General features: G+C 43.6%; 1 protein-coding gene across 2 annotated transcripts in view; it reads left to right on the forward strand.

Annotated features, from left to right (window-relative positions):
- LOC121591159 (transmembrane protein 132E) overlaps positions 1-26,649 on the forward strand; it is a 55,184-nt gene that overhangs the window by 18,221 nt on the left and 10,314 nt on the right. For both annotated transcript variants that reach the window (XR_006004519.1, XM_041911581.1), the window contains exon 2: positions 9,125-10,037. Coding sequence is in view for 1 of the 2 variants with exons in the window: in XM_041911581.1 (XP_041767515.1) it covers positions 9,125-10,037 (913 nt within the window). In the remaining variant the exon portion in view is untranslated. The remainder of the gene's footprint in view (positions 1-9,124; positions 10,038-26,649) is intronic.

Raw genomic sequence — 26,649 nt, forward strand, 5'->3', positions numbered from 1 at the left:
GCTTGCGTTCTTGAAGCCGGCGGAACAGAATGTTGATGAAAATCAGCGCCGGGTTGAATGTGTTATTGCGGATTAGGGTTCTGCGCATTGCACAGCAAACACTCCAGCGTGAGCTAACGATTCCGTAGTCAATTTTACATTGCAGCGTTTGAACTCATTGCGCTTTTTTGGTTTGATTTGTGAAAATTAAACTTCTTCGCCGCAATGTTTGTTAACGGCTTTTTTAAGCGCCACAGCAACTCATAAGCATTGTCCACTCGCAAGAAAGAGATAGCGCTATCCCGCTGCGCAAATTCGAGCAGTTTCCAGCGCAGAAAATGTACCAAAATCTGCGCTGGCCAGCGCAGATTTTGGCTCCCCGCTGCGCAAAGCGACGGAAGAAATCATGCCGTTCGGAGAATTTTATCATGCCATCTTTTTCCCTCCAACGGCAAATTTGTCAAGCAGCTCGTCGGGCTTCCCGTCCCTGGCTCCGCCTCATACCCCTCGCCTGAACGCACTGTCGAAGGTTTGAATGTGTTGGTGCGTCAGACGGCCAATCGCTGTCAGCCGTCGTCCGTGCTTTTTCCCTCCATAGCGCTATCTCTTTCTCGCGTGTGGACAATGCTCATGAGTTGCTGTGGCGCTTAAAAAACCGTTTACACACATTGCTGCGATGCATTTGAATTTTCACAAATCAAACAAAAAAAAGCGCAATAAGTTCAATTGCTGCAATGTAAAAATGACTAAGGAATCGCTAGCTAACGCTGGAGGGTTTGCTGTGAAACGCGCTGAATCCTAATTCGCATTAACACGTTCATCCCGGCGCTGATTTTCATCAACTTTCCTTTCCACCAGCACCTAGAACGCAGGCTGGAAAGTTCACTGGCAGGCAGTGGGGCCTGCCATCGATCTGAACGTGTTAAGCATTAAGCATAACTTTGTTACACTAAGCTTTTGCTTTCGTATGTTGTAGATTACACAGATATGCTGAGCCGTCTGCGCAAGGGTATGAGCGTGCGTGTGTGTGCAAAACTGTCGCCAAATGTGTTTTTTTTCCGAAATGTTATGATCCATCGGTCAAAGAAAGGAAGGTGTTCATGAAAGTCGAAAAGACGAATTGCGGCCCCTGTCAATGGTAACTGATGACAGGGAGGAGGGGGTAGTGGCACACAGCTGTTGGGAGATTGAACAGTATACTTAAATTGCCGGCGGGAAGAGGGGTGGCCATGGGACCCCTACGATCATCGGTCACAGGCCCCAAAATTGTAGTCGCCATGGGGGGAGGGAAGGTGCAAATGGTTTTCTCCAGCCACGGAGCCCTAAAGGCCATCTTTCCGAGGGCCCTTGTCGCTAATAATCTGTCCACTTGTAGACATACGGCATACTACAGACTAGAGATCTTCGGCGACCGCCTAGTCCGTCTACCGTTAGATCCGCCGCTGGTTCATGACGGTGGAGGTTGTTGTGGAGGTGCATCCATCCTCCGCTTGCAGCGTATGCATCGGGAAGGAGACAATGTGGCAGTATGCAAGTTACCCGCTGGATAGGAGCGGGCCCGCGACACCGCCATCATTCCGCACATCTGCATGCCCGTCGTGGGTTCTAACCGCGTATGAACCGTTCGCCGTAGCAAGAACTGACTATCCCGCTACGTGGTACTCAAGTCCTGAAAAGGTCGGCATAATCGCGTAGACTATTACGCCAATAATAATAATAATAATAATAAGAACAAGAAGAAGAACTATGCTAAGCAGTCCACACTCGAGGAAGGTTTTTGATTTGACTTTGGTGCTGCCGGGTCTACCGCTGTGGCGCGACAAATGCACGGAATTCACTCGACTAAAACATGAACCTACCGATCCGAACCCATTCCAAGGCAATGCCGGTCAATCGGCGTCATGATAACTTCTCCAAACCAACAAGCCGCCAGATTCTGGACGGGCAGGTGCAGCACCATATGCGCGAAAGAAATTTGCTACATATCACATGCACGTTTGCTTCGATCGTGTGCCTTTTTAACACCCCCAACAGCAGAACCGATCATAAAGATCGTGGTTCCAATCCGATAGTTGTGTTGTCTCAGGTAGCGAAATCGAAAATGCATGGGCCTTTGTAGCCGCAGCGGATGAAAATGTACGCATCAGAATCAAACAGTTTTGGGGTTTCCAAACGCACGCACACACAAAAACACACAAACACGCGCGCGCAAACTCACACAGACACACACACACACACACACACACACACACACACACACACACACACACACACACACACACACACACACACACACACACACACACACACACACACACACGCACGCACGCACGCACACACCCGCGAAAGCGCGAACGCAAGCACGCACCCACGAAAGCGCATTCCCTCCCCCCCCCCACCAGACCCCCCCCCTTCCCGCACGAGCGAGTACGGCTACCTTATCGGAAGAAAGGCTGGTTCAGCTATCATATAGCGCATCATCATCCAAAGCGCCGGGCGGGGTGGGAGATCGCGGCATGATAGAGTGAATGGTCACTTTCCCCGCGCTGTGTGCGTGTGTGTGTGTGTGTGTGTCGAGACCCAAAACTCGAGACAGATTTCTGCACATTACAAAAAAAAATATTGCCACTATACGCCGTGCTACATGATGCTTAGAAAGTCATTGAAGCATCAAACATGTTCTAATAAAAAAATATTAGATTAGTGTTAGACGTTCTCCTACGCTTGTTTTAAATAGGCTTCTTCACCCTCTATTGGCAGGGGCATCGAATGGTCTCATCAGCAGCGGCACGAAATAAAATAAACCATCAATACACCGATAACACTTTAAATCCCAATCCAGCTTCTCCCACAGCGTCTCAAGGTCACACACAAATTAATAAATGCTAACACCCACCAATAACAATATACAACCGCTATGCACATATAAGTATCAACGCATACACCACAACACCCAATCAGCTGGCGGCGGAAGGCACGGGTAGAAGCGCAAGTAAGGCAAGCCAGGGTGAGGGAGGGAGAGGAGAGGAAGAAGCGGACGAAAAAATGGGCGCCATTATTTTTTTTTTAATTTTTAGACCGTTTTTTTTTTTGCTCCGCCGCCGCCCGAACTCGGCCCGAACTGCCCGAACTGCGCGACCCAGCGCAGGAATTGCTGAAGTCCAGCGCGTGAGACGAGCCAAAATCTGCGCTGGCCAGCGCAGATTTGGCCTGGTCTCCCGCGCTGGACTTCAGCGATTCCTGCGCAGACCTGCGCCGGGTTAGCGCCATCTGTTGGCGAAATGGACGAACTGTTTATGGCGGCGGAGCAAAAAAAAAACGGTAAAAAAATTTAAAAATATTGGCGCCCATTTTTTCGTCCGCTTCTTCTCCCTCCCTAACCCTGCCTTGCCTTACTTGCGCTTCTGCCCGTGCCTTCCGCTGCCAGCTGATTGGGTGTTTGTGGTGTATGCGTTGATTCATATATGTGCATTGCGGTTGTGTATTGTTGTTATTGGTGGGTGATAGCATTTATTAATTTGTGTGTGACCTTGAGAGGCTGTGGGAGAAGCTGGATTGGGATTCAAAGTGTTATCGGTGTATTGATGGTTTATTTTATTTCGTGCCGTTGCTGATGAGACCATTCGATGCCCCTGCCAATTGAGGGTGAAGAAGCCTATTTAAAAAAAGCGTAAGAGATCGTCTAACACCAATCTAATATTTTTTGACGCTTCAACGACCTTCTAAGCATCATGTAGCACAGTGTATAGTGGCAATAAAATATTTTTTTTAAAATATGCCTAAATCTGTCTCGAGTTTTCGGGCCACGACACACACACACACACAGCGCGGGGAAAGTGTTCGTTCACTCTATCATGTCGCGATCCCCCTCCCCGCCCGGCGCTAGGGTTGAGGATGCTACAAGAAAGCTGAACCAACCGTTCTACCGATAAGGTAGCCGTAATCGATCATGCGGGGGGGGGGGGGGGAGTGCGTGCTTGCTCGACTTCGGGGGTGCGTGCTCGCGAGCGCGCTTTCGTGGGTGCGTGCTGGCGTGCGCGCTTTCATGCTCGCGGGCGCGCGTACGTGCGTGTGTGTGTGTGTGCGTGCGTGCGTGCTGGCGTGCGCGCGTTCATGAATGTGTTCGCGCGCGCGCGTGTGTGTGTGTGTGTGAGAGAGAGTTTGCGCGTGCGTGTTTGTGTGTGAGTTTGCGCGCGCGTGTTTGTGTCATTGTGTGTGTGCGTGCGTTTGGAAACCCCAAAACTATTTGATTCTGATGTGTACATTTTCATCCGCTGCGGCTACAAAGTACCACGCATTTTCGATGTTGAGAGACAATACAACCATTGGCGTTGGCATCTTTGTGATCGGCTCTGCTGTTGGGGGTATTAAAAAGACACACGATCTAAGCAAACGTGCGTGTGATATGTTGCACATTTATTTCTAATTCAGCTAGCGGACGCAAGTGGAAACAACATTTTGAATTGAATTCATACAAAAGAGGATTCTGGATTTGTTTATTACGGTGCGCGTATGGTGCTGCACCTGCCCGTCCAGAATCTGGCGGCTTGTTGGTTTGGAGAAGTTATCATGACGCCGATTGACCGGCATTGCCTAGGAATGGGTTCGGATCGGTAGGTTCATGTTTTAGTCGAGTGAATTCCGTGCATTTGTCGCGCCACAGCGGTAGACCCGGCAGCACCAAAGTCAAATCAAAAACCTTCCTCGAGTGTGGACTGCTTAGCATAGTTCTTCTTCTTGTTCTTATTATTATTATTATTATTGGCGTAATAGTCTACGCGATTATGCCGGCCTTTTCAGGACTTGAGTACCACGTAGCGGGATAGTCAGTTCTTGCTACGGCGAACGGTTCATACGCGGTTGGAACCCACGATGGGCATGCAGATGTGAGGAATGACGGCGGTGCCGCGGGCCCGCTCCTATCCTGCGGGTAACTTGCATACTGCTACATTGTCTGCTTCCCGATGCATACGCTGCAGGCAGGAGGAAGGATGCACCTCCACAACAAAAAAACACCGTCATGAACCAGCGGCGGATCTAACGGTAGACAGACTAGGCGGTCGCCGAAGATCGCTAGTCTGTAGTATGCCGTATGTCTACAAGTGGACAGATTATTAGCGACAAGGGCCCCCGGAAAGATGGCCTTTAGGGCTCCGTGGCTGGAGAAAACCATTTGCACCTTCCCTCCCCCCATGGCGACTACAATTTTGGGGCCTGTGACCGATGATCGTAGGGGTCCCATGGCCACCCCTCTTCCCGCCGGCAATTTAAGTATACTGTTCAATCTCCCAACAGCTGTGTGCCACTACCCCCTCCTCCCTGTCATCAGTTACCATTGACAGGGGCCGCAATTCGTCTTTTCGACTTTCATGAACACCTTCCTTTCTTTGACCGATGGATCATAACATTTCGGAAAAAAAACACATTTGGCGACAGTTTTGCACACACACGCACGCTCATACCCTTGCGCAGACGGCTCAGCATATCTGTGTAATCTACAACATACGAAAGCAAAAGCTTAGTGTAACAAAGTTATGCTTAATGCTTAACACGTTCAGATCGATGGCAGGCCCCACTGCCTGCCAGTGAACTTTCCAGCCTGCGTTCTAGGTGCTGGTGGAAAGGAAAGTTGATGAAAATCAGCGCCGGGATGAACGTGTTAATGCGAATTAGGATTCAGCGCGTTTCACAGCAAACCCTCCAGCGTTAGCTAGCGATTCCTTAGTCATTTTTACATTGCAGCAATTGAACTTATTGCGCTTTTTTTGTTTGATTTGTGAAAATTCAAATGCATCGCAGCAATGTGTGTAAACGGTTTTTTAAGCGCCACAGCAACTCATGAGCATTGTCCACACGCGAGAAAGAGATAGCGCTATGGAGGGAAAAAGCACGGACGACGGCTGACAGCGATTGGCCGTCTGACGCACCAACACATTCAAACCTTCGACAGTGCGCTCAGGCGAGGGGTATGAGGCGGAGCCAGGGACGGGAAGCCCGACGAGCTGCTTGACAAATTTGCCGTTGGAGGGAAAAAGATGGCATGATAAAATTCTCCGAACGGCATGATTTCTTCCGTCGCTTTGCGCAGCGGGGTACATTTTCTGCGCTGGAAACTGCTCGAATTTGCGCAGCGGGCAACACCGTGTCTTCGAGCTGGTACTCGAATGTTATTCTAGCTTTTTAGCTAGAATAATCCAGACTGTAAATTACAGGCTAGTTTCATGTGTGGTTTTGTATGGAGTGTTAACATGATTTCAGCCTCCAACTGTCAAACTCCATACAAAAAGCTGACTAGAATCGTGAAGGGCCCCAATATTAGATTAATATTAGATGTTCTCCTACGCTCGTTTGAAATTGCCTTCTTCACCTTCGATTAGCACCAGCATCAAATGGCCTCATCAGCAGCGGCATGAAATAGAATAAACCATCAATACACCGATCATACTTTAATTCCCGAAATAAACCACCAAACCAAACATACACACAATTAAAAATGCAAACCCCTGTACCAATCAAAACACACAACCGCGCTATACACCACATATACATGTATCAACGTATACTAGTGATTTTTTTTCGGAGCATTTCGGAGCGCACCAACGGCTCCGGAGCCGGCTCCGACTTTTTCCCGGAGCCGGCTGTGCACCAACGGCTCCGGAGCCGGCTCCGCACCAACGGTTCCGGAGCCGGCTCCGCTCCGACCTCTCCGCACCCACGACTCCGTACCCACGGCTCCGCACCAACGGCTCCGTAGCTGGCTCCGGACTAACGGCTTTGCACTCACGGCTCCGTTCCAACGGCTGCGGAGCCGGCTTCGGGCCCACCGTTCCGGACACATGACATGCATGACGTTGTGTAGCATTCGTTAGTCTCGTCTTTCTTAACAATATTCAAAACTAATCGATGTTTTTTTTGATACATGCTATTAATCATGACCTACTACGCTATTTACGGATTTCCTCGATTGAAACTTCATTGAAAAAGTTCTTTTGGTCCTTTGTGTTAAAACCGGCTTCGGGGCCGTTGGAGCGGTGCCGTTGGTGCGGAGCCGGCTCCGGAGCTGTGGGTGCGGAGCCGTTGGTGCGGAGCCGGCTCCGGCTTCGGAGCCGTTTTGCCCATCACTAACGTATACACAACACCCAATCAACTGATGGCAGAAGGCACCGGCTAAAGCGCAAGTAAGACAAGGCAGGGTGAAGGAGAGCGAGGAAGAGGAGGAAAAACTGGGGACTAATATTTTGAATTTTTGCTCCGCCGCCTGAAATAATTAGTCTATTTCCCCAACAGAGGGCGCCAAAACTGCTCAAACCAGTGCAAATTTCAATGTATGCTGATTTTGCCCCATTTCCTGCGCAGGAAACTGCTCAAATTTGCGCAACGGGTAAAAGGTATTTTTGGTTATGTTTAGTATTCTCATAAATTTAATTACTTATGTAATTACTTCAATAAATTGTAACGATTTGGCGTATGAGCTGTCAAAGATGTTTTCGAAATGCATGGTGAAATACTACCTGCGTAGAGTTTATTCCCATTAACATAATAAAATTAAAAATATACCTTTAATAGGTCCATAGTTCACATTAGCATAGATATCAATGAACAATAAATCATTGCAAATAAAAGATTAGGGTCTCATTAATATATTAAAACAAAATTATTTTGAGTATTTGTTACATAATGATTGTATTTGCATTCTAAAATACAAATGCTGCATATTGAAAATCAAAACATAAATCTTTGAACATTTCAACGTATTTCTCGCCAAACTTGAAATCACCCGTACAACCTTCAGCATTAACCTTAAACCGTTTAACCTTCGTTTCTATGACCAAAAATATACCCTCATCTTTATGACCACCTACCCGGGTAGGTAATACATTTTATAAGGGAGTTTGTATTTTTTTTTGGTGAAAAAATGTCTTATTTAACTTATGTTATGCAGCTATTATAACAATACTTCTTTTTATGTTATAAATTTTTTATGTATAGCTTTTAGTTACGTAAATTGAATACATACCAATTAGTTCAACTGACACTAAGAGACCACAATTTCTTCCCGACTGTCGCGGCAATCATTTCAATCTATGTGACTTAAGAAGAATATTAAGAGCTAGAAAATTTTTGGAATACATTTTATAAATATAACTACTTGCATTGATGTATAGCAAATCGTTACAAAATTAATGACTAACCGAAACCAATTTTTTTATTATATGTATTACCAGCACGTATAGGTGGTTATAGAAGTAAGGGGTGAAAGTTTATTTTATTTTTTAAAGCAGGCTTAAAAAATTTGAAAACTTCCGAATTTGTTTACCTCGATATTAACACATGTTTCTCTAGGCATTCTAATTTTTTGGATCGATTCGATAATCCAATAAAAAGTTATCATAAAAAGAATAAACAAACATACCCGAGTAGGTGGTTATAGAATCAAGGTTAACATGGTAGAAATTTTCAGGTCCAACATCGAAGTGGCTTGGAAAACCTTGTATCTGGTGGGTAAATCCCTAACGGTTCAATTGAATGTAGAAAAAGGTTAATAAACTGCGGATACATTAAAAAAATGAAGCAAGCGAAAACTTGTGCATAAATTTCACCAAACGAAAATTAATTCTCTTTTAATGAGTGGAAAGTGGTTGGTTGTCGGGTTATTTGCGTGACAAAACAATTGTTTGGTTACTACTATGCGGTTACTACTATACTATCTACTATGCGATCATTTTGAGTTTTCGGGATCCTGTCAAAAAGATTTCGGCTGAGATTTCAGCTCGGAGCTGATTTTTTTTACTTGAAATTTTTGTTTTGCCCCCCCCCCTCCTTTTTTTACTGAAAACCTTTTGACATTTCGATTCAGGTACCGATACCATCAAAGTTGAAAAATAGTGCTACGATTTTTGAAAACAAAACTTTTTGTTTTGAACTGGCTTCCAAGGCTTGAAATCACCCGTGCATCCTTCAGCATTCGTTTAACGTAGCTGATGTGCAGCCTTCAGCATTCGTTTAACGTAGCTGAAATCTTCAGTTCCAACCCCTGTATAAGAGGAAAGATTCTCCATCAAATGATTCTTCCATGTAAAGGCACCTAATGAAATACATACATTAAAATATTCATACATTTTTCTGTTTCATTTTTTTTTTGCAGGAATTATAAGCCTCACTTTTGGTGTTGAGGTCCATTTTGAAACACCAGATAGTGGATTCTTTCTGAAGCATTCTCCGCGACAAAGTGCTTTAGCATCTGTGGTATCGGCTGCAACATCAAACTATGGCAAAGTACGACCATCTAATGGTGATTCCGTATTATCGGTGGACCGATTCACGGTAGTACAAACTACACAACCAGTATCTGTTAGAGCTAGCTATGGGCCGTTTTCTACAAAGCAAACAGTACCTGCCCGTTACATCGTTCCTGACGTACTTGAAAGCACACATACTGAAGGAAGTTCCACACATAATACAACCGCCACATTGATAGAATTACAGCAACAATCAAATCTTCAGTTAGATATATCCGCCCATGTAGTACGAAACACTGTCGCACGTGATTCACCTGTACTTCGCGTTTTGTTTCATGCTGGTGCAGATCCAGGCGGTCATTTACAAAGACAGAAAATTTGCGTACTGCTTCATGCGTCGATGGGTAACCAAATCCCACTTAAAGGGAAGTGTATGCCGGAAGGCGAAGATGGCGTATGTGTAGCAGAAGTAATTATACCATCCAACTGGTGGCCACCTTTGCCTCCTCCAGAAAGAGACGGACGTATCTCCAGCACGCCACCCAAGAGCCCACAAAGAATAGTACAAGTGTCTTATAGTGTATTCGAGCCTCCTGCACGAAGTCCAGAACTTTGTGAACCTAAAGTACAGATTCAACCGTTGACACCTTTTGCGAAAATTCCTCTTATTCAATCACTGTTACCATACAAAGAACTACGCGCTGATAATACGCTTACTATGATGGTTCCTCAACAACCTCTGTATCCACTGTCAAAATTACACGTTCCAGTTTTTCTTCATCCAGAGAAAGGTCAGAATATTGCTGTATTTATAGTAAGGTACGTAGTTTTATTTTCTGATAAATCGAGATATATTGTCTTAGAAATATCTATATAAGTAACTATCAAGAATAACTAGCAGTAACTTTTTCATTTGAGCCGGTCTGGTGGTACAGTCGTCAACTCGTACGACTTAAAAACATGCCCGTCATGGGTTCAAGTCCCGAATAGACCGTGCCCCCATACGTAGGACTGACTATCCTGCTATGGTAACAATAAGTCATAGAAAGCCAAGCTCACTTCATTAGTGGGTATAGGCAGGCCTTGACCGACAGCGGTTGTTGTTCTAATGAAAAAAAAAAACTTTTTCAAACTTGATCTCAAGAACGGGGAATAAGCCATTATCAAAAATATTTTTGAGAACAGTTTTTTCCTTTGATATTTTGGAACATTGTATCATGTTGTACGCATCACTGAACAAGGCACTCTCAAAATAAATGGAAGCAAACCAATTATGTATGCCACTACAGCTACCATTCATCTTCGAGCATTTGATCACTCATTTGAACGAATTTGGGAAATTGACTGTATGACTTTAGATAATGTTATTAAATTGTCGCTGTTTTTATATATATTAGTGTTACTCTTATCTCTTAGTATTTTTCTTTTAATCGCGCTGAAATTCTGCACTGGATTTCTATGGAATACAAACTACAAGTTGAAAGAGCGGTGAGATTGTTACGTTAGCTGCAGCCTGCGAGCAGCGTGCGACCTTCGAACCTATCTTCTTCTTCTTCTTTGGCTCAACAACCGTTGTCGGTCAAGGCCTGCCTGTACCACTTGTGGGCTTTGGCTTTCAGTGACTAATTGATTTCCCCCCATAGCAGGATAGTCAGTCCTACGTATGGCGGCATGGTCTATTTGGGGATCGAACCCATGACGGGCATGTTGTTAAGTCGTACGAGTTGACGACTGTACTACGAGACCGGCTCATAGGCTTCATCGGCTTCGAACCTATACGTTCGAACAATTATTTTGCAATCTTTTAAATCAATTTGTTTTATGTCAAAATTTGTATTGTTGTTTAAACTAAAATCTAGCTTCAATATTAGAAAACTCCAAAAATGTTCTACATCCAGTCAGTATTTTCGTATCAAAACGAGATTTTAACGTTCATTCATTAGCTAAAGGTAACGTCAGAATGGCCCACAACAACTTTATTTGCAGAGCAATATTTACATCATCTTAACAATTAACAAATCATTTTGCGATATTTGAACCATTCCGACATCAAGTTCGATACTCTCACCATGCATTACACCCCCATGATGGTGGCTATAACAGCCAGATCCACTTGAGATAGCCAGTGGCACGTAAGACGATAGTAACTAGTGTTGGGTAAATCCGATTTAGAAAAATGGGTCGAAATTTAGAATCACTCATCACATTAAGTTACTGTACATTAAGCTTTAATGTGTACGACGTACTACTGCAACAAATTTATTAGATTTTGTATCTACTTGTATGGGCTCCTTCGACAATCGGTATCAAGGGTGTACACTATACACCTGAAAGCTTCTTTTGATAGTGATAGCCATTCAAAACTTATTTCGAAACTTCTCCTCGTTGGATTAGACTACGTGGTTAAACTCATATTTTACAAACTCTTACAACTTATCTTACAACTTATAGATTACAAAATATAAGCTCCGAAGAATTTGGACACTTCTGGTGTCCCGCAGGGTAGCAATTTGGGTCCATTGCTCTTTACAGGGTTTTCCGATAGAACTCAAGACCGCGGGACACTATGATGAATCTGCAAGAGTCAATCGCGGACTGCGGAACGATACTTGAAAACGTTGACGATACCGGGATCTGCGGATGTTTACCACGTTGCTTGTGTGTGTGTGTGTGTGTGTGTGTGTGTGTGTGTGTGTGTGTGTGTGTGTGTGTGTGTGTGTGTGTGTGTGTGTGTGTGTGTGTGTGTGTGTGTGTGTGTGTGTGTGTGTGTGTGTGTGTGTGTGTGTGTGTGTGTGTGTGTGTGTGTGTGTGTGTGTGTCTGTGTGTGTGTCTGTGTGCCTGTGTCTGTGTCTGTGTCTGTGTCTGTGTCTGTGTCTGTGTCTGTGTCTGTGTCTGTGTCTGTGTCTGTGTCTCGGCATTCCCTCACAGATGATTCTCCAGTGCACGCTATTCAAAGACCTGCGTGCATCTCTGCGTTGAACCTCGTGTGTGCATGGGAAACTTTGTGCGTGCATTGAGCAAGCGCGCAGGTGTTATTTGCAATGCGCGTTTTGTTTCATGAGCGCGGCAGTATTCTGTTCTCGACTTGAATGGGTAGACGCTCACCTGCTTACTCATTGATAGTTTTTATCTATACGCCTTTTTCGCTGCTCGACAACAATTTGATTCATCGCGTATAAAAGCAGAACGCAAGCAGTGCACGGCATCAGTCGTGTCCAAGTTTTTAACCAGTGCGTTCTTGACGGTCCAAGCAAGCAATTTTTGTAACAATGGGTCAAGGTCAACATTGTACCGATTATCAGCGCCATATCATAAAGCGAATGGCGGCTGCTGGCATTAAGCGCAAAACGATCGAATACGTGATGGAACGATCGCGTACTTTTGTGGCAAACGCGCAAGTCACCCGAACGTCCTATGAAAACCACCGCGGAGGAATACCGTGAGATTGTTAATGTATCGAAGAAACACTGATCGCGAAGGCGGTGGTCCTGCTAATAACAACAAAAACCTAACCCAAAACACAAAAAAAACCACTTACAAATCGATCCGAAATGACATACTTGTGATACAAACACACACACAAATACACACTCAAACATACACACACATAAAAACATACAAACACACACACACACACACACACACACACACACACACACACACACACACACACACACACACACACACACACAAACACAAACAAATACAGACCACACATAAACCTGTCCCAACGGGTGCTTGGTGCGTTGAAAAAAAAGGCCCTATCTTATTGTCCGATACTGTACCATGGTTCTCTCCCGCTTCCATACAAAATATACGGTGAGCTCTCTCAATGTTTGTTAACGAAGAACCGTTAACGGACATCCGTCAGGCTGAAGCCTCTACAAGCTTCAGCTCTTTTCCACCGGTAGTTTTCCGCGAGATTGAGGCCTCTACAAGCCTCCACTCTTTATCTTCTTCTTCTCATCCCTATTGGGGCAGTGCAGTCCCCAACACTTGGAGATTCATGAATTTTTAGAGATTCATGAATCTATAAAAATACATGATCCTTGAGGGTTCATGAATCTTTGAATATTTGTGAATTTTTAGAGAATAATGAATCTTTGAAGATACGACACAAGATACAAATCAATCATCACTGAGGATTCATATGAATGAAACTCAACGAAAGGTTGGTGAAACCCAACATTACAGCATAACTCGATGGGACAAAAGTAGAAAGCTTGGAGCAAAATAATTGTATGTCGACATAGCAATTGCTTGTCTAGAATTTCGCGCGCAATCTCTCTCTCTCTCTCTCTCTCTCTCTCTCTCTCTCTCTCTCTCTCTGTCTCTCTCTGTCTCTCTTCTGCTGCGCGTTTCACACGCGCTGCAACTGGTTCACTGTCGGAGCGAACCGTTTGGCCGCGTACACATGACGCCCACGGGCCTGCCCACGCCCGAAGGCAGAGCCGATTGCATACGATTCTATTTTCATCATTAACAAGAGAGGAACAGGGGTTATATCCCGAACGTACTCGAAAGGTATGCATGCTTCACTCATCATGATCTAAAGCAGGGGTCTCCAAACTTTTCAGCTCGCATTGCTTCACAATTAACCTTGTTGAGGGCCATTTTGACGCTACTTTTAGAATGAGCGGAAGTTCAAATCCCGTTTTAATGAGAAAATACTATTGAAATATATCAAATTTCTCCAGCTTTCTTTTGTTGAATTTTGGTTTTCGTCTTTTAGAAGTAAAACAAAAATAATCAGATAGAAAAGAAAGCTATTAAATTTAACCTTAACCCAGTCCTCACGGGCCGCATTAAAGGTTCTTGAGGGACGCATGCGGCCCGCGGGCCGTAGTTTGGAGACCTCTAATCTAAAGGCAAGAACAAGGCAAAAGAGACACAGAAAAGTTTCCTCAAGGCTACACATGTCCTCTTGACGCGTTGTCTATGTGTCTCGCTTGGTATCACAGTGGCATACGGCAGGTAAGCAGTACAAATCCTGCTACCTGATACGCATACATGTTTAACGAACACAACTATTCGGGTTAGTTCGGTAAAGGCCGGGTGAGCGCCAGAACATAAAGGCGCAGACTTGTTCATGATTTTGTATGACTTTAGCTGTTTCGGACCTCACGTTTAGGCGTTCGCTTTGGGCGCGTGCACCAAGGATTCATGAAACTTTAATACATGAATCTTCAAAGATTCTTAATTCTAAAAGATTCATAATTTCATTAAAATTCAAATATCTCCAGGGATTTATGAATCTTAATGAATGAAGGTGTGTTGTTGCAAACTATAGCAATAGCACTCTTTCTTTCGCCCGTAGTAGTATTAGATATTAATTAGCAAGCGTTTTCGTAAGCATTCTTATATTATTTTTTTTATTGTGACGCTAAAAATCAATAGCTTGACTCTGGCTACCGCGAAAGAGTAACCTTCGGTCATTTCCTTGGCCACGATATTCGGGAGCCTTTGAGCGATAGGGAATATTCGGCTCGATCGCTGTCGGATAGTTCCCACACTACGCGGTTTTACTTCTTCTTCTTCTTCTTATTTGATCAAAAACCGTTATCGATCAAGGCCTGCCTGTACCACTACACTACTTGTGGGCTTGGCTTTTAGTGACTTATTGATCCCCTCGTAGCAGGATAGTCAGTCCTACGTATGGCGGCACGGTCCATTTGGGGCTTGAACCCATGACGGGCATGTTGTTAAGTCGTACGAGTTGACGACTGTACTATGAGACCGGCTCACGCGTTTGTACTAGTATGGGTATGGGTAAAGTTGGCAAAAATCCGGAGTCGACTCCGTCCGACTCCGATAAATTCGGAATCGACTCTGAAAGGTAGGTCCGTGCTGCAATATCCGGAGTCATTGGGAATCGTCCGAAAAGTCCCGGAGTCGTTCAGAGTCGTCCGGAATCGCCCAGAGTTGGAGTCGCCCGGAGTCTTTCAAAGTCGTCCGGAGTCGTTCGGAGTCGTTCGGAATCACCGGGAGTTGATGTCGTCCAAAGTCGTCTGAAGTCGTCCGGAGTCGTTAGGAGTCGTTCAGAATCGTCCGGAGTAGTCTGGAGTCATCCAGAATCGTCTACAGACGGAGTCATCTGGAGTCGGTCGAGATCGGCTAGCATAGGAAGTGCACGCGCAAAGTGAAAGACAAAAAACACAACGAAAGGAAATGTCTAGTCACAAGCACATTAAACCACACGGCTCCTGGTGACTACGATCAATTCGATTTCGAACGAGTCCGGCCGACTCCGACTCCGGGCAACTCCGAGCAACTTCGGACGACTCCGAACGACTTTGGATGATTCCGAGAGAATCCAGACGACTCTGGATGACTCCAAATTCCGGACGACACCGGGCGACTCCGGACGACACCGGGCGACTCCGGACGACTCCAACTCCGAACGACTCCAGACGACTCCGAACGACTCCGGGCGACTCCGGACGTCTCCGAACGACTCTGGGCGACTCCAGACGACTCCGGACGATTCCGGACAACTCCGACTCCGGGTGGATCTAGTGGTTCCACTTTGCCCGAGTCGGAATCAGACTAACAAAAGTCGGAGTCGAATCGTAGTCGTGGGTGCGCTCCACACAGCACATTACTAGTTTGTACCACGCGCTGTCGGGAATCTCGGCAGATAACACCGACAAATAGAATCTTCCGGTAATTATTATTAACATGTATGATTCAAATCCCGCATAAAACATGCCCATCGTGAGTTCAAGCCTCACATGGATCGTCTCTCAGTAGCAAAAATATCCAGCTGTGTGGTATTGCCAAGACGTCTCGAAAGCCTGTATAGGCTGGCATGACCACGTAGGTTGTTACGCCAAGAAGAAGAATAATAAAAAGCTTAAGGCCCGCGAAGGCTTTCAACCCGGCCCGCGAACAACTTTGGCAGTTATTTGAATGTAGCAGAAATAGGTTGTAGATTATAAGATAAGAAAAACGGGTGTATTAATATTTATACACTGAGGAAGAAGGTTTCAACATTCAGTCTTTATAGTTCGTTTAACGATGTGTAAAGTAAGTTACAGATTGTTATTTGTTTGGGAAGGTATTTGCAAAGATGGCATGTAGCATGTGTTTTAGTAGTGATTTCTTGGGAGCTAAAGTCGGTCTCCCCACATTTTCACCCATTTTCTGACTTTGAGGCTTTCTGGGAAGTTCGGAAACCATTTATTGGAATACCACTTTCTTTATTTCATTGATGAGGGTACTCTCTAGCTATGGTTCTGCAAAAATCTCAAGAAACCAAGCACTTTAAAATGGCTTGAATTGTATGAGGCCGACTGTAACATAAAAGTATTTATTTCTTAACAAAATGGCCTAGCCAGCATTAGTGCTAAAATTTTGAGTTATCCTTATAAGTCATTAGCGTTGTGAAAATGAAGCATTTGTACTTTGTATGTCGTCGTATGTGAAGGCGATATACGAGTTTTAAAGAACTGTCCAGGTCCAATAAAATTTCCGAGTAGGGTGACCCCCAGTGAAGTAAAGCATGAGTAAATTTCATGAACTGCTTTTATTATTATACAGCCGTTGCCGTCAAATTTTGGCTCGAAGTCACCAATTTTTGACAGTGTGCATCAATTTTTGTCTCGTAGGCGTCAATTTTTGACAGTGTATATCAATTTTTGTCTCGAATGCGTCAATTTTTATCAGTGCGCATCAATTTTTGTCTCGAAGGCACCAATTTTTGTCTCATGGTCACAAATTTTTGTCGCTTGTTCGTGAAATTTTGCTTCTTAATATATTAACATGAGTTTACCCGATTTGACGCGTAGCTAGGGTTGTTTAATTTTACTTTCATTTAATTTCAATAAAAATCTGTGGTTTATGAATATTGTATTGGTATTTTAAGGAAAATGGTTCAAAATTTTTGACTAAATTTGAGCTACGTAGATCAACGCAGCTGGTTGCTTTTGAGTGAGTAACTCTCCAGTATATACGTATCGCACAGCTACACCTAGTGAAATTTAATTGAAGATACATGTTTTTAGACAAATAAGCAGCTCAAAAACGTAACCCATTCATAGAAAATTATGTTGATTACGCAAAATTATCCACACACATATATTTTATACGGGAAAACATATAAAATATGTACAGAGCACTAATTATTACCATAAAATAAATTTCAACCCACAAAGTTCATTTCATGTCAAACAATCATTCATTTAGTTCAAATGTACCTAATTGAATTACGTGTGCTGTATCTGAAAGCGTCATTTGAGCAAGGTGGATAAATAGACAACAGGTAGGCTTATGTATCTGATTTTGGTCGCCATCATGAACGGGGATACCTCTGGAGACTGGTATGAGGGAAACAACTTTGTATAAATATGTGGTTTCTTAATTGTCAAATCCAGATTTGTCAAAGTACGCGGGATCAACCTGCAGTCATTTATGGACCTAGCAATTAAAGCAAAATTCAGATTATTCCAAAACAATACAAAAATTAAATTTGGATGTTTCAGAATACATAAAGCTATAAAATCACTGCAAGCTTCCCTAGCTTTTGTGTTTATTGCGTAAGTTAAACTGTTACTGTGTCTTCATAAAACGTGGTAAAGTAACATTTTAATGTTTTTGCAGAACTTCAACAAAATAAACTTCCTGGATTCGAAAATTAGTTTTTTATGTTCGACAAAACATGAGTCAAAAAAATCATCTAACGACAAACGCAGATCGAGAGCGAGTGTGCTCCTTGCACAATAGCGGAAAACTACAAAAAAAAAATAGGAGAATTGTTAGGAATACAGCGTACAACGATGAATCCAATTCTTTAAAAATATAGGGAAACAGGGAATGTGTTAATTCAAAAACGAGGTAATCCATCAACATCAAAAGTGAATGAAGACGCTCAAAACAAAATAAGACAATAGTTAGACGAGGATTGCTGTTTGTCATTAAAAGAAATTAAACGTAGACTAGAAAATGCATGCAATGTGATTGTTAGCACGTCCACCATTCAGAGGTCAATCAAAAATTTCAATTTTTCTTTTAAACGTACATCAAAAATACCAGAGAGGCGAAATTGTAATTCAACATTCTTGTCTTGTTTTGGCTCAACAACCGATGCCGGTCAAGGCCTGCCAACCCACTTGTGGAGTTGGTTTTCAGTGACTTATTGATTTCCCCCCATAGCAGGATAGTCAGTCTATGGCGCCACGGTCTATTTGGGGCTTGAACCCATGACGGGCATGTTGTTAAGTCGTACAAGTTGACGACTGTACCATGAGACCAGCTCCAAATTCAACATTCAACATTAAGCATTCGGAAATCTTATGCACTTGTCTTTATGGTTAAATTAGCGACAATTTCTGAATTAAATATGATATTCATTGATGAGGTGGGCTTTAATGTATCTATGCTATTAGGATACGGTAGGGCTTTAGTGGGCCGACCGGCAGTGCAAAGAGTACCCTATATCCGATAGAAAAATATTTCAATTTGCTGTACGATCAACAAACATGAAATAATCAGTTATTCTTCACAACCTTTTCCGTTCAACTCTTGCGTGGCTTTTTTGAAGGATCTTTTTCAAAAATTAGAGAAAAAAAATATAACAGCCGGCGTATTAATTTTGGACAACGTTAGGTTCCATCATTCTGCAAGGGTTAAAGGGCTGGTCGAAACACATACAGGGTTCAAAATAATGTTTCTGCTTCCGTATTCGCCATTTTTGAAGCCTATAGGGAATATGTTCTCTAAATGGAAGAATATCGCAAAACGAGGGAACCCAGAAAATGAAGATAGTTTGTATTCCTTAATCGATGGCAGTACAATGATATCCCGTATGGATTTCGAGAACTATTTTAGGGATTTATTTAACTATCTGCCAGAATGCCAAAATGAAGAAATAATCGAAGATTAATCTTCTCTAAATTGTTTTGATATTATTATAAATAAGACGTAAAACTATGTGAATTAAATAGAATTCCTGAATTAATTCCTTTGCATTGTATAACCGCTCTTATTTTGTTGTGCATTCTGCAATTATTAAAATATTAAAATAAAGGAAAAAATACCAAGAGACAAAAATTTTGTGACCATGAGACAAAAGTTGGTGCCTTTGAGACAAAAATTGATGCGCACTAACAAAAAATGACACCTTTGAGATAAAAGTTGATGCACATTGTCAAAAATTGACGCCTACGAGACAAAAATTGATGCACACTGTCAAAAATTGACGCCTACGAAACAAAAATACATGACTTACGGCCAAAATTTGATCGCTCACTCTCGCTGTGTGTGTGTTTTTTTATCTAAAGCTTAACAAAACCACTAACACGCTTAGATCAATTTGTTTTCATCACTTTATTCAAACTTTTACTCTTTTAAGAGAAGAGCAAAAATATTTGCGCTTGTTATAACTTTCTCACTTTTCGTACATGACCGCTCTTTGAAAAAAAACCGGTAGCTTTGTAGGGGAACTTGGGGCAAAATCATTAGGTAAGGCGAAATGGTCACCTGCATGGTCACTAAACAACACGTTTATAATGACTTCTAATGGTTGAAAAACGTCAAATACAATGTTTAAATCCCTCGATGAACGTTTCATAACCTATGATTTCAAAATAAGTAAAACAAAAGTAGCAAATAAAATGTTTGCTCAAAACGATGTAATTTTCATCGTCTGTAAAATAAGATTTCGTGAAAATTTAACATTGAATTAGATAAAAAAGAATGTGTATCCAGGCACATGATATTTTTCTATGATTAACGTGAAATAAGTAATCATTTTAATTTAATGTAGTTTTTAAGGTTAAATTTTGTAAAATGTTTCCCTTGGGGTAAAATGGTCGTTCCAGCTTAGGGCAAAATGGACGGTATGTTTTGACAGGATCAACATGATGAGGCTGTGGTTTAAGCTAAAGTCGCTACAATATACTAGCTTTACATACATAAAACTGGGCTGTATGTATAATACATCGACAAGAAAAAATATTGACAACATGTCAATTATTGAAATATTCCAGCAGTGTACAAAAATTTTCAACAAAACACTTAAATACTAAACTTGAATCTCTACTATCACAATTCTACCAAGATGCAAGAGCTTAAACCAAAGCCCAAAGTCCAATGTTGTGGTCCATTTTTACCCTTTGTTTTGATGTGTTTTGACATTTCCTGTAAGACCATTTTGTCCCATAGCGAGACCATTTTGGTCAAAAGGATACTTGGCTTCGTATGTGTGGAAGGACAATGGAGGAGCTGTTATAATGACGAGCTATACGAGATGTACGGCGACCTTACTGTCGTGCTGCAGCGTATAAAGCTCGCCAGGCTCCGGTGGGCTGCCCATGTTGGCCATGTAGCCGTGGGCGGTTTCGGAAACTCCTGAGGCAGGTCAAGACCGCAAAGCGGTTGTAGCGCCTGATAAGTAAGTAAGTAAGTGTAGGCAAGTACATGCCTCCAAGATAACTGGAAACATTGACCATGGGTCCAACGCAACGCCAGTTAAGTAAAAAAATAAACGATTATTACGCTCTTTAATATTCTCGTCAATCACAGCAAAGAACAGATTCAGCGACAAAAATACGTAGGGGAAAGCGGGGCAGAATGGGCATATGGGGCAAAATGGGCACCCCCAATTTAAGCATTATATCACTACAAAGATACTTTCCAATGCTCAAAATGTATTCATTACAGTGTTCTATGACCACCATGTAAATTTCATAACCCTTTACTAACAAATAACAAATAAAAATGCGAAATAAGATTTAGTGACATATTCATGTAATCCTTGACAAAAATAACAAGGATGCGTGGAAGTTTTACAAGATATATTTTTAAATATATGATATTTCTAAACAATTTGTGTGAATTTGTGCTTTGTCAAGACAAAGCAATTGAATACGTATTTTGAATAATAAAACAAAAAATACAAAAATGCCTCACTTGGGGTGAAATGGGTAGATGCTTTTGACATTTTGGCGCTTGGTGTAGCTGTGGTGTAATATTTGTCCCCACTATATTGCTAACAGGTACAGCTTCAAAAGATTAGATTTTGTAGATTGAAACGTGTAAAAACTATTTAAATTTTGATAACATATATTTGGAAGAATTTTAAGGGCTTTCCGGAACAGCAAAACGAAAGATAGGACAAGAATACATTGCACGAAACGTGCATAGACGAAAAACATAGACCAATACCTAAGCCCAGTTGTTTTGGACCATACTGCCCAATTGTTTTGACATTTCACATTTTGTTTCCATGTGCCCATTTCGCCCCGCGCGTCAAAATAGTTTCTCGTAAAACATTAACTTTTATTTTATACCTTATTTCGGGTGTTTAACTTATGTTCAGGCCATGTGGCAATTTTAATCCATAGATAAATGGTGGAGGCATGTAATAATGTAAGAATAATTTGTATTTTGTGGCATATTCAAAATAATATTCAGTAAACTGCTTAACATGCCCATTTTGCCCCGCTTTCTCCTACGAGATAAACGAAGACCCAATGTCAGCGCCTACACCTGTGGTCCAAAACAGCCGAAGTCATACAAAATCATGAAAAAGTCTACGCCCTTGCGTTCCGGTGTCCGACGCTTCCCGAACCGAAGCCATTAGTTGTGTCCGATAAACATATATGCGTATCAGGTAGCTGAAGTTGTACTGCTTACTACTGATGGGCGTTTCGGAGCGCACCAACGGCTCTGGAGCCGGCTCCGCTCCAACGGCTCCACACCCACAGCGCCGCACCCACGACTCCTCAGCCTGCTCCGGACTAACAGTTCTGCAATAACGGCTCCGTTCCAACGGCTCCGGAACCGGCTTCGGGCCCACTGTTCCGGAGACGGCGACGAATCTACGGCTCCGGACCAACGGCTCCGGACTAACGGTTCAATAGACACTGCATTGTATGATAGCGTAATAAAAAAAACGAATATATCTTCTCGCACGTGTGGAAGCTTACATACGATGTGATTGCAGTATTGACATGCATGACGTGATGTAGCATTCGTTGGGCTTGCCTTTCGAAACAATATTCAAAACTCATCGATTTTTTTTATTAATTCCTTTAAACATGCCTACTCCGCTATTTACGGATTTCCTCGTTTGAAACTTGCGTGTAGCGGGTTCTGGCCGCGGGCCTTTTTCTGCTGAAGGGCAGAGGCGCGAAACGTGTTAATCTTGTGGAACGCGGGTGAAGCCACCACTATAGAACAGGGTCGTTTTCGAAGGAAGTGCGGTTGTTTGTAGTGGTGTTGCCGTGAAAAGTACTTCGTGCATTTAGGATGCACACAGTACCACTCAAATACTGATAGTGCGCGTGAAGTATAGTTCGGTATTGCGGGTGGCTCTACGCACACTTGAGCTTAGCGAGTAGTATAATTGTGCTGGTGAAACTAGGAGCACCGAGTGCGTGAGTGACTCGAACGTGAGTTCTGTGAGTTTCAGTGACTCATCGTTGCGTTCGTTGCGTTTGGTGTGGTATCCAAACACCACCGGTATACTGTGTGCGTAGTGTGTGTATTACGGTCATCGAGTGCATGAATGCCTTTGAGCTAACGTAACAGGTTGGCTGATAAGTTCCCGGTCTAACAAAGAAAAACACATTTTTTTGTCAAAATTCGTTTTTATTATTCAACATAGTTCCCTTCAAGAGCGATACAACGATTATAACGACCTTCCAATTTTTTGATACCATTTTGGTAGTACTCCTTCGGTTTTGCCTCAAAATAGGTCTCAGTTTCGGCGACCACCTCTTCATTGCAGAAAAAATTTTTCCCTGCGAGCATCCTTTTGAGGTCTGAGAACAAGAAAAAGTCGCTGGGGACCAGATCTGGAGAATACGGTGGGTGGGGAAGCAATTCGAAGCCCAATTCATGAATTTTTGCCATCGTTCTCAATGACTTGTGCCACGGTGCGTTGTCTTGGTGGAACAACACTTTTTTCTTCTTCATATGGGGCCTTGACAAAAGTTGCTTGACAAAAGACGCTCTGTCTCACAAACTATTTGAACACATTTGAAGGTTGGTACTATATAAAAATAATATGCATTTAATACTAGCGGCTCCATCTATGTGTCAGACCGGGGACTTATCAGCCAACCTGTTAGTGCGTGAGTGCGGAAGAAGCATTAGGGTGCGTATACACGTACCGTGCGCAGTTAGCGTATTAGGGTGCGCATACACCCTACAACTAAACTGCGCTAACAACTAAATGCGCTGCGTATCTGGATTCGCCTGACGTAATGAAAGGAAACGAATCGCTTCATCCTCGTCCGCTAGGGTCTGCTCTTAAGGACATAGGCGCCTTTTTTTGTCGTAGCAACAAGACGCCAAGATCGCCCCCGGATGATAATGTGCAGGGTTCTGTATCACCGGCGGTGGATGTCGTTGGAGTTACGCTGGAAGAGCAGACTTCAGCCAGCATGGAGTGCCAGGAAACTTTCCATCCTATCAAGGAACTGGGTTTTGAGGTTAGTGTCAGCAAACTGCAAGAAGCTCTGATGGTAGCAAGGGAGTTGCATACGTTTACGAAGGATCGGAACAATGTACTCCGATCCGAATGTCTCCGATCAAAAAGATGTCTGTGAGCATCCTCGCGGCGTAATCGTGTATCGAACGGGAGCGGTTGACTATGAAGTTGCGAGCGGAGAGGGCTGAAAAGGCGCTTCGCGAGGTCCAATCGGAACCTCCAGAAACACATATGACTGGGAAGAGAAGTAGGAAAGTGAGAACGCCAGAGAAAGCAGAGGACGCTAAACGAGCAAAAAACGATGCTCCCACTTGTAACCGTCCAGATGCAGAGTACAGCGAAGGGGGAAAAACTCAGAGAACGGTGAGCTATGGGGCACGGTTGTCAGCAAAAAGGCCCAATGCAAGAAGAAGATGGGAGCCATGGCGGAGGGTAAGCAAACAAGAGCGGATGAACACAACGGCCCAGTTAAACCCGTACCGCGACGACCAAAACTGAGGCAATCCTAGTTGAGACCACTGAAGTATCGACGCACAAAGATATCCTCCGTAAGCTTAAAGCTGACCCTGAGTTTCAGTCGTTCAGCAAACAAGTTGCTCGAATAAGAAGCACAAAAAATGGAGGTTTGCTATTTGAGCTTAAGAAAAGTAATCAAACGGATTGCGAAAGCTTTTCCGGAAAGATTCAACAAGCTATTGGTGAAGCTGGCAACGTAAAGCCTTTGGGACAAATGGAGACAATAGAAATTCGTTTCATCGACGAAGAAACGGAAGCAGCTGACGTAGAGAGGGATCTGAGAAACCAGATAACTGGCCTCAAAGGCTATAAAGTGGAGGTAACGATGAAGCCTTCCTTTTCTGGTATGCAGACCGCTCTAGTGAAACTCCCAGTAAAGCTAGTGACGGTGGTTACAGGAGCAGAAAAAGTGCAATTCGGTTGGTCAATCTGCCCGGTGCGTATAAATATACCGAGCAGAAGATGTTATCGCTGCTGGCAAACCGACCACATTTCTCAGGACTGTTGTGGACCAGACAGAAGGGACTGCTGCCTGCGCTGCGGGGAAAAAGGGCACTTCGCTGCTACGTGTCGTCAGCCACCACGATGTGTGCTTTGTCCAGATGGATCCAACGCGCATCACTCTAGCGGAGCATTCTGTCCGGCGGCTAAGAATACAGCACCATGGAAGTAGTTCAGATAAACCTAAATCATTGTGAAGAGGCACAGGCACTACTGAGCCAGGTGATGGTGAAGGACATAGGAGATATTGTCATAGTCTCTGAGCCATACAGCGCTCCAACGGGCTCTAGTAGCTGGGTGGTAGATAAGACTGGGAACGCTGCAATATGAATGAGAGGCAGGTACCCAATACAACGGGTAGTATCTAAAGGCCGGGCTACATTGATCGTACTCTCTGGTGTAATTTCGATTTTCACTAGCGCATCTGGCGGCGGCTGACCGAAGCATTTTGCCAAACAATTTGGAGCCGCTCCAGAAAATATGTTATTTTTCCATGTTTTTTACTTTAACTGGACTGGAAAAGCTTTGTAATTGATAGATAAACATATTGTGCAAGTATTTCAGCCATTTTCGCATAAAAAAACGATGAAAAAACTACTTAATTTTGAGATCCGGTGCGACCGTTCCCTTGATGACTAAAATCAGCTTCCACCAGCCGCCGCCAGATGCGCTAGTGAAAATTAAAATTACACTACGGAGTACGATCAATGTAGCCCGGCCTTAACACCTTTGAGGGTTTCTGCATAGCTGAAGTAAATGGAGTGTTTTTCTGCAGCTGTTATGCTCCCCCAAACTGGGAGCTAGAGAGGTTCCATGTTATGTTAGACAACCTCGTAGCAGAGCTGGATGGGCATAGACCACTTGTAATTGCCGGTGATTTCAATGCCTGGGCTGTTGAATAGGGGAGCAAGCGAACTAATAGAAGAGGTGATGCTCTTCTCGAAAGCTTCGCCCGGCTGGGAGTAGCGCTGGGAAACACCAGCAGAACCCCCACGTTCAACAGAAACGAGAGGACATCAATCATTGATATTACGTTCTGCAGTCCCACCCTCTTGGAGAGATTAAACTGGCGAGTTAGTGATGCACTCACTCTCAGCGACCATAATGTTGTCAGATACCCCGTCAACCAAGGGCATAGGCTAACATCATCATCAGTGTATGGGTCCCGAGTTGGTGGTAAAGGCTGGAAACCCGAATCCTTCAATGAGGATTTCTTTGGAGGAGGGCGCCTTTCAAATCGTGATAGCCCTTACCAAAGCCTGTGATGGCGCTATGCTAAGAAGAAAACCTCCTAACGGACGACGACCACCTGTGTACTGGCGGAACGCGTCGATTAAAAGACAACGGGCTGAATGCGTAGCAGCACGGCGCAAAATGCAGCGAACAAGATGCCCTGAAGTCAAACAGCAACTCAGGATCGTATACATTGCGGCTAGGTCAGAGCTTAAAAGAGCGATTAAAGCCATGAAAAGACAACACTTACTCAAGCTATGCGACGAAATCGCTCGGAAGCCCTGGGGACTTGCCTTCAATACACTCATGAACAAGGTAAAGTCTTCGGAACCTGTAGAACAGTGTCCTGTAAAGCTGAAGAGCATTATTGAAACCCGGTTTCCAACACATGCACCACCGAACCTTAGTCCTACGATCAACACGCCAGAGACTGACCCTGTGCCTTCAACGAGACAGGAAATTATTAACCTGGCTAATCGTTCAAAATGTGACAAAGCTCCTGGGATTGATGGCATCCCCAATAAGGCGATCAAGGCGGCTATGTTGGCATACCCTGATGTGTTCAAAAACGTTCTAATGAACACCTTGACTACCGGCCAGTTTCCGTCAATGTGGAAAAGACAGAAATTAGTCTTGATACCGAAGCCAGGTAAACCGCCAGGCCACCCGTCAGCTTTGAGGCCCTTGGGACTTGTGGATAACCTGGCCAAAGTGCAAGAGATGGTGCTTTTGGACCGTTTAAAAAAA

Source organism: Anopheles merus, chromosome 2R, assembly GCF_017562075.2.
Source record: "Anopheles merus strain MAF chromosome 2R, AmerM5.1, whole genome shotgun sequence".
Classification (NCBI taxonomy): domain Eukaryota; kingdom Metazoa; phylum Arthropoda; class Insecta; order Diptera; family Culicidae; genus Anopheles; species Anopheles merus.